At 37.5% G+C, this 13,240-nt stretch overlaps 1 protein-coding gene across 9 annotated transcripts in view; it reads right to left on the bottom strand.

Annotated features, from left to right (window-relative positions):
* The window catches only part of ANKRD17 (ankyrin repeat domain 17), a 163,186-nt gene that overhangs the window by 16,050 nt on the left and 133,896 nt on the right, over positions 1-13,240 (bottom strand). For all 9 annotated transcript variants that reach the window (XM_014847236.3, XM_014847237.3, XM_014847239.3 and 6 more), the window contains 5 exons: positions 12,275-12,446; positions 6,811-7,258; positions 6,167-6,322; positions 3,559-3,708; positions 361-1,997 (listed from right to left, as the gene is read on the bottom strand). In XM_014847236.3, the coding sequence (XP_014702722.2) occupies positions 361-1,997; positions 3,559-3,708; positions 6,167-6,322; positions 6,811-7,258; positions 12,275-12,446 (2,563 nt within the window). The remainder of the gene's footprint in view (positions 1-360; positions 1,998-3,558; positions 3,709-6,166; positions 6,323-6,810; positions 7,259-12,274; positions 12,447-13,240) is intronic.

Below are 13,240 nucleotides of genomic sequence, written 5' to 3'. Positions count from 1 at the left end.
AACAAAAAAGATGATCAGAAATAAAATCAAATTTAAACAATCTTTGTTAATTATTTATTTGAAATAAAAGCAAACTGACGGTGTTACCTTATTAAATTAAATCATAGAGACTTATTTTGAGAGAAAAATATTCCTGATAAACAAATTTATGGGAAGTTCAAGATAAAATCCACTACAGCTTCTAAAAAGATTTACAAAAAAATACACACCATATTCATAACGGCATTTGAGTTAACTGAATACAACAATTTCTGTCCATCTGACATAGTCATAGGGTAAAAATGTTAGAAAACGACTGAGAGTTTTCACATCACCTGAGTAAATGAGCAGCAGCAAAAATGTCAGAAAATACAAACTCACCTGAGGGACTTGGAGCAGGTCTCTGTAATGGTGGTCGAAAACCTGGAGCTTTGGAAGTATCAGACTGATGTAAAGGATCAGAATTTGGCAAATATGAGGATTTTCCTGATAGCATAGATTCTGGTGTTGACTGAGATGAAACAACAGATCCTCCCCAGAAGGCATGAGCAGAAGTAGGGCTGTTTTCAAACAATGTGCTAAAGGGCCCAAATGGTAAAGGAGCACTAAAATTGGGAGCTATAGGCTTATTTGCTGGATGTACTGAATTTTGACAAGCACTTTGTGTACTTAAGGTTGAAGGTAGCTGGACAGAAGAGGGAACACTGTGAGGTCGTTTAATGTGATTGACACTGAGGACTGCAACAGATGAATTTTGCACTGGAGCTGGATTCTTGTGAGGGGGAGCTGTGCCATGAGAGGGTGGTCTAATAGCAGGGGTTTCCATTTTAGGAGCAGGCTGGGAGCATCCCATTTGTGTTTGAGGCATAGGGTAAGTCACTGGGGCAGTAGAAGGCACCGCCACTGGAGCAGAACTTGTTGTTGCTAAAGGAGGAACAGTCATTCTAACTTCCGGGGGAGGAACCTGAGACTGCTGAAGAGGTGGTCTTGGCTCCTGAGAAACAGATCCCGGGGGTTGTTGCTGAGTAGAATGAACTGATGAACTCCCAGAAGAACTGCTGCTGTTTGGAGGTCTACTGTTTGCCGTTTCTAATACGGGTGGACTACCTGCTTCCTGTTCAGAGGAAGATGCCCCTTTATTGGGAGATGCTGTTCCACAATCCAAGGGGCTGTTTCTAGAAACCCCTCCTGGGTGGGCTGGTGGTGATGGGGAAGATGGGGATGATACTGGGTAGTGTTCTTTGGCAGTAGGCATAGGATATGTGGCATTTGTGGGTGCAGTGCTGTTGTTGCTTGCTGTGGTTGTGACCGTTGTTGTGGTGGCATTGGATGTCTTCACAACCGTGACAAAAAGCTGCCTTCTGACAGAAGGAGAACTTGGACTGCCATTTGTAGATGTACCAGGCACCGTTGAAGCTGATGAACTGGTTGTAGTTGTTGGACTTGAAGTTAAAGAACCTGCTGAATTCACCTGAGAACCACTGCTATTCTGATTGCTATGGCGAGGCACCATGTGAGGCTTAGGCGAGTTAGTAGCTCTGGCAGGGCTCAAAGGCCTGACAGGAAAAGGACCCCAAGTGGATTGAGCTGGTGGAAAAGTACCTCCAAAGTGGGTCATGGGCAACCTTGGTGGACGGATCTGCTGGAAAGTCTGAGCAGCAAGCAAAGCATGTGCAAACTGTGGAGGAGGATATGCTAATGGAAGAGAAACTGGAAAACCAGGCCTCACATTATTCACTGGATTCTTAATGGTTTTGTGAGTAGATGCAGAAGAAATTGCAGGCACAGTGAGTGCTGTGGCAGTTTGAGATGTTGATGACAGAGCTACAGTCGTCATTTTAATTCCCATTAAGGAACTGTTAGCAGCAGTGGTGGTAGGTGCTGATGACCCTATTTTGGAATTTGCTGAGGAGCTTTTCAAACGATTCTTTGGAATAAGTTCATCAATTTCTTTGTCTGGATCCTTGATCAGAGCATTGATCAACTGAGTTGCTTGTCTTGTTGATTCAGTGCCACCTCTGTGAGTTGAGAGAAAAAAAAATTAGGTCCAATTTCCCCTACTTTTTAATATATAAAGCCTAAATTCATTCATGTGTGTACATACATACAGAACACAGATAACAAGGCTAGGAGCAAATTTCTGACTATTCTTGAGGTATTTTGCAAACAAAGCAATAAACTGTCCTGACATGCCACTATAATTTTCAAAGGAACAGTAAAGAATTTATTTTTCAAAAATTCATTTTACTACTGTTTCCTTAAACTAAGAAATCATTTTCCTACTGTAAAATACATTACAGTTAGGAAAACCACTGTACTTAAAAGCCTGTGTAATCCATGTATTACTGTCAAGTTAAACAGTTGATCAATACTAAAAGCAATACAGGTAAAAAAAGAAAATGATACAATTGAGTAAGAAAATTCTTAAATCCTGGGACCTAAGATAACTCCATCTACAACATATTTGTTAGTGGTTTCTCCATTAGTAGAATTATTATTATAATTCCTCTGGAATGATGTCTGAGAATGAGAGAGGCATCCAGATAATGCCAACAATGGCCATAAGGTCAAACTCTAGTGTTGAATCTTCAGGACAATATTTGATCGTAAGGAAGGACTTACGGAAACCCTAAGGGGGAAATTACTCATATGGGGTATCCGCTTCCCTCTTCTCTAGATAAGGCAGGTTATGACTACCCACTTATCCCAGGAGACGGAAAAACAAGATAAGAGAGGAGGATAAGTACAAAACAGAGACAGCTAATTGCCTCTTTCTTTTTTAGGTAGTCTATATCTATTGGTCCTCTTATTATGTGAAGGGGCAGCTGCCTCTTACAAACAAACCTATGATTTCTTAGAATATTATCTTTATTTTAAGACTATTTAGATACAGACATATTAAATTCAAGACAAATATCCACTTCAGATTTAAATCTACTACTAAGCTCATATTCTTTTTTTTTTTTAAGATTTTATTTTCTTTTCCTTTTTCTCCCAAAGCCCCCGGTACATAGTTGTGTATTTTTCAGTTGTGCATGTGGGATGCGGTCTCAGCATGGTTTGATGAACGGTGCCATGTCTGTGCCCAGGATTCGACCTGGTGAAATCCTGGGCCGTCAAAGCAGAGTGCGGGAACTTAAACACTCCGCCATGGGGCCGGCCCCTAAGCTCATATTCTAAGGACACAATCTCAAAATAACAAATCTCAAAAGCTAATTTAAGAGAAAGATGGAAAAATACTGCTTAAAGTGTGTTAGAAACTCATTCCTTTTCAAAAAGTCTTAGAATAAATTTTTAAGAATGTCATATGAACAGTTTATGTAAGGAAAAGACTATCTAAACCTTTGTCACACACATACAAAAGAAAAATTCCTTTAAAGTCCTTTGAAATACTTCACAAGAGCATATGAATTAAAGAAAAAATTATAAAGGTTATCTTCTCAAATACTAATTGGATTCCTATTTTAAAAAAGTATGTTAATAAATACAAAGTTCCACTAAAAACTCAAATGTTTCTATTTCATTAAGCTATAATGCAATAAAACACAAAGGAAGAAGACATAAGAGACAAAATTTTGCCTTATAGTTATTATCCGGTCTCCTGTCTTGTCTTTCTGCTTATCAATATCTATGTGTGCACCAGTGAACTCCCGAATAGCATTAATGTTACAGCCTCCTCTTCCAATCACTCTAGATATCACAGTTGATGGAACAGATACTTTCTTTGACCTGTTTAAAAAGTTGCAAAGATACATCATTAGCATCAGTGGTTGTGATTAAAATAAAAGAGAAAGTATTACTAAAATACGTTTCTGTAAATACACAATAGATCATTGTTGAATAATCCTTTTCCAGCTAGTCTCAGCCCAGGTGATAAAAGGCAACGAGGAGTTACAGAAAAGAAAGAGAGAAAGAGAGAGAAAGAAAGAGAAAGAGAGGAAAAGATAAAGCTTTACCATAGCTTCTCATCTCATTACCAAACACCGTTAGCTTTTTTGACTTTCATTCTTCATTAATACCTGTAAAGCACATATCATATGTAGACATGCACTGGGTTAATGCAAATACTAACAGTAAATAAGATAGACATGGGTTCCTACCCACACATATTGACTATGCAGACACCAAGGAAGAAAACTACAACATCATGCCATGAATGCTCTAAGAAAGGTACCGTAAAGACACATTGGTTGGGACATCTGATCTAGCCCAAAGATTCAAGAAAGGCTTCTGTGGGTGCCTCTGGGTGTTTGACTCATAATCTTATTTTTATTCTCTAATATGTAACTGAAAAGATGATCTTAAAAATTCATTGTTTTCCTGCATTCTTCTAGAGGCATTAAATGATTAGCCACAAATATGGAAACCTACTAAAGGATGTTCAGCATTGTGAGGAAGGAGAAAATACCCACCAGAATTTCAAAAAAACCAAACTGATCTAACACTTGCAAAATTACATTACAATTTTAAACATTCAGATTCAGGAAAGGAAGATACAAATTTCTGACAAGTCTAAATTAAAGAATACTTCTAAAAGAAATACAGTATAACTCTCAATAAAGAGAATGAGTCAATTACGCTTTAATGAACAAGTAAGTTATTTATTTAGAATGGTAGGTTAAACATTAAAATAAAATGCATTTTTTAAAGGTAAGGTATGACCCATGCCCTTTAATATATATATCTAAGTTACCTGATAATTCCTTTTTCCCTAAAGGGTATAATAATCAGTCAGTGATCATTATTTTCAAATTAGTTAAGAATTTCTTTGTATATCACAATATAAAATGCATGCAGAAAAACTGAATTACTTTACTCATGTATGGAGAGTACTGTGATGTCTGATTTCAATTAGTCCAATAGAGTGTGTGTATGTGAATGAGTTAAGAGTGTGTGTGTGTGTGAGACAGAGACAAAGATAAAGATAAAGACAGAAATAGGGGTAAGGAGGTGGCTTTGGTCCAAAATAAGAAACAAAATGTACAGTGCATTTTGAAATTAATAGTAATAAGTTTGGTTCATTACAGCTCTTGTTTCAAATAATCAAGAGCTTAATTTTTTTTTTGAGGAAGATGGGCTCTGAGCTAACATCTGTGCCAATCTTCCTCTATTTTATGTGGGATGCCACAACAGACTGGCTTGATGAATGGTGCTAAGTCTGCGCCCAGGGTCTGAACTTGTGAACCCTGGGCTGCTGAAGTGGAGTGTGTGAACTTAACCACTATGCTACCTGGCTGACCTCAAAAGTTTAATTTTTTTGTAAAATTTCTGGAAAGTTCTTTAAAAGAAGTTATCAAAGATTTATAATAGATCACATTCTTTCTGGGTTTGTGGTATTTTACTACCTTTTAGTTTCTGAATACTGTTTCACTTTTTGACACTCATTACTTAAAAAATCCCAAGCAAGGGGCCGGCCCAGTGGCGTAGTGGTTAAGTTTGCGTACTCAGCTTCAGCAACCTGTGGTTCATAGGTTCGGATCCCAGGTGTGGACCTACACACTGCTCATCAAGCCATGCTGTGGCAGCATCCCACATACAAAATGGAGGAAGATGGGCAGTGATGTCAGCTCAGGGCTAATCTTTCTTAGTGAAAAGATGAAGACTGGCAACGGATGTTAGCTCAGGGCCAATCTTCCTCACAAAACAACAACAAAAACAAAAACAAAACCACAAAAACAAAAACCACAAAATCCCAAGCAAAATATAACAAAATATTTTAGTCCTAAAATTCTTGAAATAAAGGTATCTTATAATTTAAAGATTAGAGTAGGTTAAAACCAATACTTATTCATTCTTCAAATATTTACAAGTAATGTAACACATTAATGTCAAGCAGACATTACGTACTAGGCTCTAAGATTACAAAGCTGACAAGACATAATCTATCACCTTCAAGAGCTTAAATTGGTTCTCTACCAAATACCAACACCTATGGGGGTCAAGCAGATACTACAATTATCTAACTTTTTATGTAAAATCTCCCAATTTAAAAAGTATTAACATATAACTTTTATTTTCACCTAAAATAGGCTGTAGGGTGTCTCTATTGGCCAGATTCAGCCTTGGGACACTAGTTTGTCTGCAACCTTTGGAATAGCTGGAGGATTTTAACTGTAAGGTAAACCACACTTCACTGTGAAATACAGCACATAAAAAGAATGAGAAAAACAATCAAAGAAACACTCACCTTCTTACAACTTCTTTCCATCCTTCTTCTCTCTTTTGTCCACGTTTAGGACTTGCTACTGTTAACTTCCCATTTGGAGAGGAAAGGGGAGATGGACCAGATTTTGTGCAAGTGGACAGAGAGTTACTGGTCACTTCACTGATAGTCTCTGACAATCTTTAACAGAAGAAGGAAAAGTACATTAAATATAGAACGGATGTAGAATTTTTAAACGATAAAGGCCATCTATTATATAATTTTATTCTTTTATTTATTTTTAGACTAAATATGGTGAATAAATGAGGAACTTACTTTTCACTTTTCAATACTTAGCATAATATGAAGAGTGAATTTTTAAGATACTATCTCGTGATCATATTTAGCAGAGCTGAATCACAATAATAACCCCCAAGAAACCATAATCAGTATTTTTATGGGCTAAGTTTAACAACCAAAATGAAGAAAGTACATAGTAAAAATAATTTTCTTATTCATTAATACAAAATCTAAAAAATACCTTATTCTTCAATTCAAATGAAATTGTGCCTTCTTTAGCATAAAGACAAACCCTTATTTTGCCAGTTGTTAATTTGTTTGCTTTACTAAAAAATTCAGCAACAAAGCATCTCATAATGATAACATAAATTATAAAAATTGGAACTAACTTTATTGCAGCCTTGCCAGAAACAGATTTTCTCTCCTCCTTTGGAAATGTAACCAGAACAGATGGCTGCTTCTTGCTGGTCACAGTGGTAGTGACCACAGCAGGTGAATGATTGTCACTCTTTCGGCTGCTGTTGCTGTTACTACTTTCATCACTACAGCTGGAAATCCTCATGTTATCACTGTCTCCGCTCTCGCTGGTACTGCTGCTCTTGGACTCTCCGTTCACCTTCTCTGGCTGACTGTATGAGATCGGTAGTGGATCATCAAATATAATTTGAACATTTTCTGGATTAATTTTATTTTTCCTGTTTTTCCTCTTTGAACTGGTTGTAGTTATGGTATTATTTCTTTTACCATGGGAACCTGCCAAAGTTGTCCAGGTTGCAGATATACCTATGGTCGTAGTGGTTGTGGCACTTGGAGGCTCTGTCAAGACTTCAGGCTCATCTGTAAAAGAGCAATACTGAATTAATAAGTTCCAGGTGTTCTTACAATATATTTAGCTTTAAGCATTTGAAGAAAGATAAATACAGGAGTTACTTTGCTACTATCAGACATAAAGTCATCAGTCATTCCAGCATTCATTAGTAGTGATATGAATATGATTGATTTATTCAGCTCTATGTACCTAAGTCCTAAACAACACATAGTAGGCAGTTTCAAGAAATACTTCTGGGTCAATTTGGGAAATATGAACACGTACTGTATATTACATATTATTATATATTATATAATTATTAAATTTCTTGGATGTAATAATGTTATTGTGGTTATGTAAAATAACGTTCTTTTCCCGGAAAACACATACTCAAGTATTTAGGGGTGCTTTTGTGTGATGCATACAGCTTATATGCAAACTGTTTTGAAAAAGAGAGAGGAAAAAAGATAAAACAAGTGTGCAAAAATGTTATAATAATCTAGGTGACATACAGGTGTTCATCATACTAATTCTTAAACTTTTCTGTAGTTCAAAATTTCAAAATAAAAGGCTAGAAGAGGGGGAAATGAACACATACACACTGCATACACATTCAGTAGTTTACTGGTAATGGTTCCTCCTCACAATATCCTCATCTCAAATAATCTTTCAGTTAGAACCTAGTTAAAAATAATTCCGGCATTTGAAAAAAATCTGAATATGGTCTGGATTGTAGATGATATTATGGAATTACTATTAATTTTTTCAGGTATTATAAATGGTATTGCAATATGTAAGCAAATGTCATTTTTAGGATATGTGTTTAAGTTTTTATAGGTACAATGTCAGGATGTCTGCAATCTACTTTCAGACAGCTTAGAAAAAATATGTATACATATTTAGAGAGAAAAAGATAAAGCAAATATGGTAAAATGCTTATTTTAAAAATCCAGGTGGAGAGCATTCACGTGTTCATTTTATCATTCTTTTAACTAGTCTGTAGGTTTGAAATTCTTCAAAATAAAAAGCTGGAGAAGAGATTCTGCAGAGATGGCAGCATACGAGGACTCTAACCTCACCTCCTCCCATGGACACAACAAATCTATAGCTGTCTGTGAAACAATTTCCTCTGAGATAGATCTGGAAAAAGGATAAAAAGAACCCCCATGACAAGGGACAACACTGACAGGGGTGGAAGAGGCAGAAATATACCTCTGCTGAGGAAAAATTCACATCCTAGCGGTGGCACTTCAAGGTTGAGAGCAATCTTAAAGGTACGAAGCTCTTCCCAGAGGAGCAGAGGGATCTGAGCAGGAGACCTATGCCACAATAAGCATGCCAACCTTTACATCCAGCACAACCGAGAAAACATCCCATAACACCTGGCTTTGCCGGCTTTGAAAACCAATGGGGAATACCTCCTGAACAATTATCGAACTTGAGAGAAAGAAAAACCCACACTTAAAAGGCCCATGCATAGATTCCCCTGATGCAGAAACCAACAGAGAGAGACAAGAAAACTGCACAGGCCATTAGTAAAAGAGGCTCACTTACTAAGCTCTGAGTGTATCTCAGAGAGGCAGGAGGCAACTATGCCCCCAGCAACTGAGACACTGGAGGCATCCATTATTGTGACCTAGTTCAGTTGTGCTGGCAGACACCAATGGATTCCTTCCTCTAGCTTGTTAGCATAGGGGTTTTCCCCGCCCACTAGAGCACCACATCAATCCAGCACAGCCAAGGTGGGTAGCCCATCCCAGAGACTGGCCTCACCTACCAGCTAGCCCATAGTGAACTTCTGGGACCATACAGGCGGGGTGGGTGGGGCATGACAGCCATAGAAGATTGTGCTGCTGGCCATTTCAAACACGCACACAGGGGATCTAAGCACCTTCCAATGCCTGAAACAACTATGTGCTGCCAGACCTGGGACCAGCCTCACCCATCTGCATTCCTCAGAGAGCCAACCACAACACCACACTGTAGAGGGCCACATCAGAGCTGCATTACAGTAACTGTGAGTCCTGAGCCTAGCAACCAGCCACAATGGGGGTCTGACTCGCTTAACAGCAAAACAGCAGTAATTGCGTGCTATTAGACCATGGAGCCAGCCATACCATGGCTTGCCCCACCCAATAATAAGTGACCACAGCAACTGCACACAGCTGACCCTTACAACCAGCTGGCCTGGGGGCCAGCCTAGCCTACCCATGCACCTGCAGCAAAAGCAACCCCACCACAATAGAAGCGCACATGTAGCCCACACAGGGGACACTCCAGGAACATCTGGAACAGGTGATGAGAGGGAAGCACATTGCTGGGCCCCATAAGGCATCTCTTATATAAGGCCATATTTCCAAGATTGGGAGATGAAGCTGATCTACCTAACACACAGATGTAAGCACAAAGCAGCAGGCAAAACGAAGAGACAAAGGAATATGTTCCAAATAGGGGAACAGGACAAACCCTCAGGAAAAAAACTAAATGCAACAGAGATAAACAATCTACCTGATAAAGCGTATAAACAGTCATAGGGATGCTCATTGATCTTGGGAGAAGAACAGATATACACATTGAGAACTCTAACAAAGAATCGGAAAATATAAGAAAGAACCAATCAGAACTGAAGAATACAATCATGGAAATGAAAAATTCACTAGAGGGAATCAACAGCAGAGTGGATGACACAGAAGAATGGGGATCAGTGATCTGGATGAAAAAGAAGAAGAAATCACCCAAGCTGAATGGAAAAAAAAATTAAAAAGAACAAGGACAGTCTAAGGGACCTCTGGGACAACATCCAGTGTAGTAACATCTGTATTATAGGTGCCCCAGAAGGAGAAGAGAGAGACAAAGGGGCAGAGAATATGAAGGAATAATAGCTGAGAATTTCCCTAACCAAGGAAACAGACATCCAGGTAAAGGAAGCACCGAGAGTACCAAACAAGATGAACCCAATCTTATATATAGAAAACTCTAAAAAGAATCCACCAAAAAACTATCAGAAATAATAAATGAATACAGTAAAGCTGCAGGGTACAAAATCAACATACAAAAATCAGTTGTGTTTCTATACACTAACAATGAAATACCACAAAGAGAAATTAAGAATACAATCCCATTTATAATCACAACAAAAAGAATAAAACACTAGGAATAAACTTAACCAAAGAGGTAAAAGACCTGTACACTGAAAAGCAGGAAGCACTGTTGAAAGAAATCAAAGACAAACAAATGGAAAGATATTCTATGCTCCTGGATTGGAAGAATTAACATAGTTAAAATGTCCATACTTCCTAAAGCAATCTACAGATTCAATGCAATACCTATCAAAGTCCCAACAACACTTTTCACAGAAATAGAACAAAGAATTCTAAAATTTATATGGAACAACAAAAGAAATCCTGAGAAAAAAGAACAAAGCTGGAGGTATTACACTCCCTGATTTCAAAATACACTACAAAGCTAAAGTAGTCAAAACAGCATGGTGGCATGAAAAAAGATACACAGATCAGTGGAATAGAATTGAGAGTCCAGAAATAAACCCACACATCTATGGACAGCTAATTTTCAACAAGGAACCTAAGAACATACAATGAAGAAAGGAAAGACTTCAATAAATGGTGTTGGGAAAACTGGACAGCCAGATGCAAAAGAATGAACGTAGACCGTTATCTTACACCACATACAAAAAGTAATTCAAAATGAATTAGACTTGAATGTAAGACCTAAAACCATAAAACTTCTAGAAGAAAACACAGGCAGTGTGCTCATTAACATCAGTCTTAGCAGTATCTTTTTGAACACTATGTCTCACCAGTCAAGAGAAACAAAAGAAAAAAATAAACAAATGGGACTACATCAAACCAAAAATCTCCTGCAAGGCAAAGGAAACAATTAAAAAAATGAAAACACAATCTAATAATTGGGAGAAGATATGTGCAAATCATATATCTGATAAGGAGTTAATATCCAACATATATAAAGAACTCATACAACTCAACAACAAAATGACAAACAGCCCAACTAAAAAATGGGCAAAGGATCTGAACAGATATTTTTCCAAAGAAGATATATACAGATGGCCAAAAGGCACATGAAAAGATGTTCAACATCACTAATTATTAGCGAAATGCAAATCAAAACTGCAATGAGATATCACCTCACATCTGTCAGAATGGCTATAATTAACAAGACGAGAAATAATAAGTGTTGGAGAGGATGTGGAGAAAAGGGAACTCTCATACACTGCTGGTGGGAATGTAAACTGGTGCAGCCATTATGGAAAACAGTATGGAGATTCCTCAGAAAATTAAGAATAGAACTATCGTATGATCCAGCTATCCCACTTCTGGGTATTTATTCAAAGAACATGAAGACATTAAGTCAAAAAGATATTTGCACCCCTATGTTCATTGCAGCATTATTCACAATAGCCAAGACCTGGAAACAACCTAAGTGCCATCATGGATGAATGGATAAAGAAGATGTGGTTTATATACACAACATAATACTACTCAGCCATTAAAAAAATATGAAACCTTGCCATTTGTGACAACATGGATGGACCTTGACGGTATAATAATAAGCAAAGTCTGTCAGAGGGAGAAAGTCAAATACCATGATTTTACTCATAAATGGAAGATAAAAATAACAACCAAACATGTAGATATAGAGACTAGACTGGTGGTTACCAGAGGGGAGGCGGGGAGGTAAGAAGGAGAAAGGCGTGATGGGGCACGTGTGTAAGGTAAGGGATGGTGATTAGCCTTTCAGTGGTGAACATGATGTGGTCTACACAGAAACTGAAATATAATGATGTACACCTGAAATTTACATAATGTTATAAACCAAATTTACCTCAATTAAAAAAAGAAAAGAAAAAGCTGGGGAGAAGTCAATAAATGAAAACAGCATGTAAATACTTTAAGGGCTTATTAACTTAGTAATCTATTCTTACCTTAAGTTACTGATATTTAAGGAAATATAATTTTAAATAGAATGTATTACACGAAACAAATTAGCTGGTTGTTTAGAGAAAATACCTTCAACTTTATGCTTTTCTTTTTCTTGAGCAGCTTGGAGTTCAAAGTTCTCTTTATTTTTGGCTTCGATTTCTTCTAGTTTTCTTCTTTGTTCTTCCTTTTTCTTTCTTCTCTTCTCTTTTCTCTTTTCTCTTTTAGCAGCCAAAGCTAGCCTCCGGCTTTCTTCCCTTAACTGTTAAAGGATCAATAAAACAGAATTATAACACTGGAATTTACCTTGGAAAAAAGCTGTCACATAATGTCATTTTATCATAAGGGAACTAGGATACTATAAAATTCAGTCATCTAGCTCAATTCATTGTTTGATCAAGATCATACTAAAATCACTGTAAAGAGAAAATACTTTTAAATATCAAGATCAAGTTAACGATAAAAGACAATCTAATTTTAAAATGAGTGAACGGTAAAGAGATGCACAGCTTGATGATCACTAAAGAAATGGAAATCAAAGTAACAAGGTATTGGGCAGGCCTGGTGGTGCAATGGTTAAGTTCACATGTTCTGCTTCGGCGGCTAGGGGTTCACTGTTCGGATCCCAGGTGCGGACTTAGCACAGCTGGTCAAGCCATGCTGTGGCAGGTGTCCCATGTATAAAGTAGAGGAAGATGGGCATGGATGCTAGCGCAGGGCCAGTCTTCCTCAGCAAAAAGAGAGGAGGATTGGTGGCAGATGTTAGCTCTAGGCTAATCTTCCTCAAAAAAAAAAAGCAACAAGCTATCATGTTTCATTCATTAATTTGGCAAAATTAAAAAAGATATCATATCAGCAAAAGTTTGGGAAAATGAGTTCTTTCCTATACTGCTGTGGGTCTCGTACAAAAATTACAAACAGCTTATCCTAATAATTTACCCTAAAAACTGACTATCTCAAGTTAAAAACCTATAGGTTCAATAATTTCCATTGCAAAATTGATTATAATGGCAACAAATGGAAACACAGTAAATCCATCAATGGAGAGGGTGGATA

This window comes from Equus asinus, chromosome 3, assembly GCF_041296235.1.
Source record: "Equus asinus isolate D_3611 breed Donkey chromosome 3, EquAss-T2T_v2, whole genome shotgun sequence".
Classification (NCBI taxonomy): Eukaryota; Metazoa; Chordata; class Mammalia; order Perissodactyla; family Equidae; genus Equus; species Equus asinus.
This window is presented reverse-complemented; position numbering and strand designations above follow the sequence as displayed.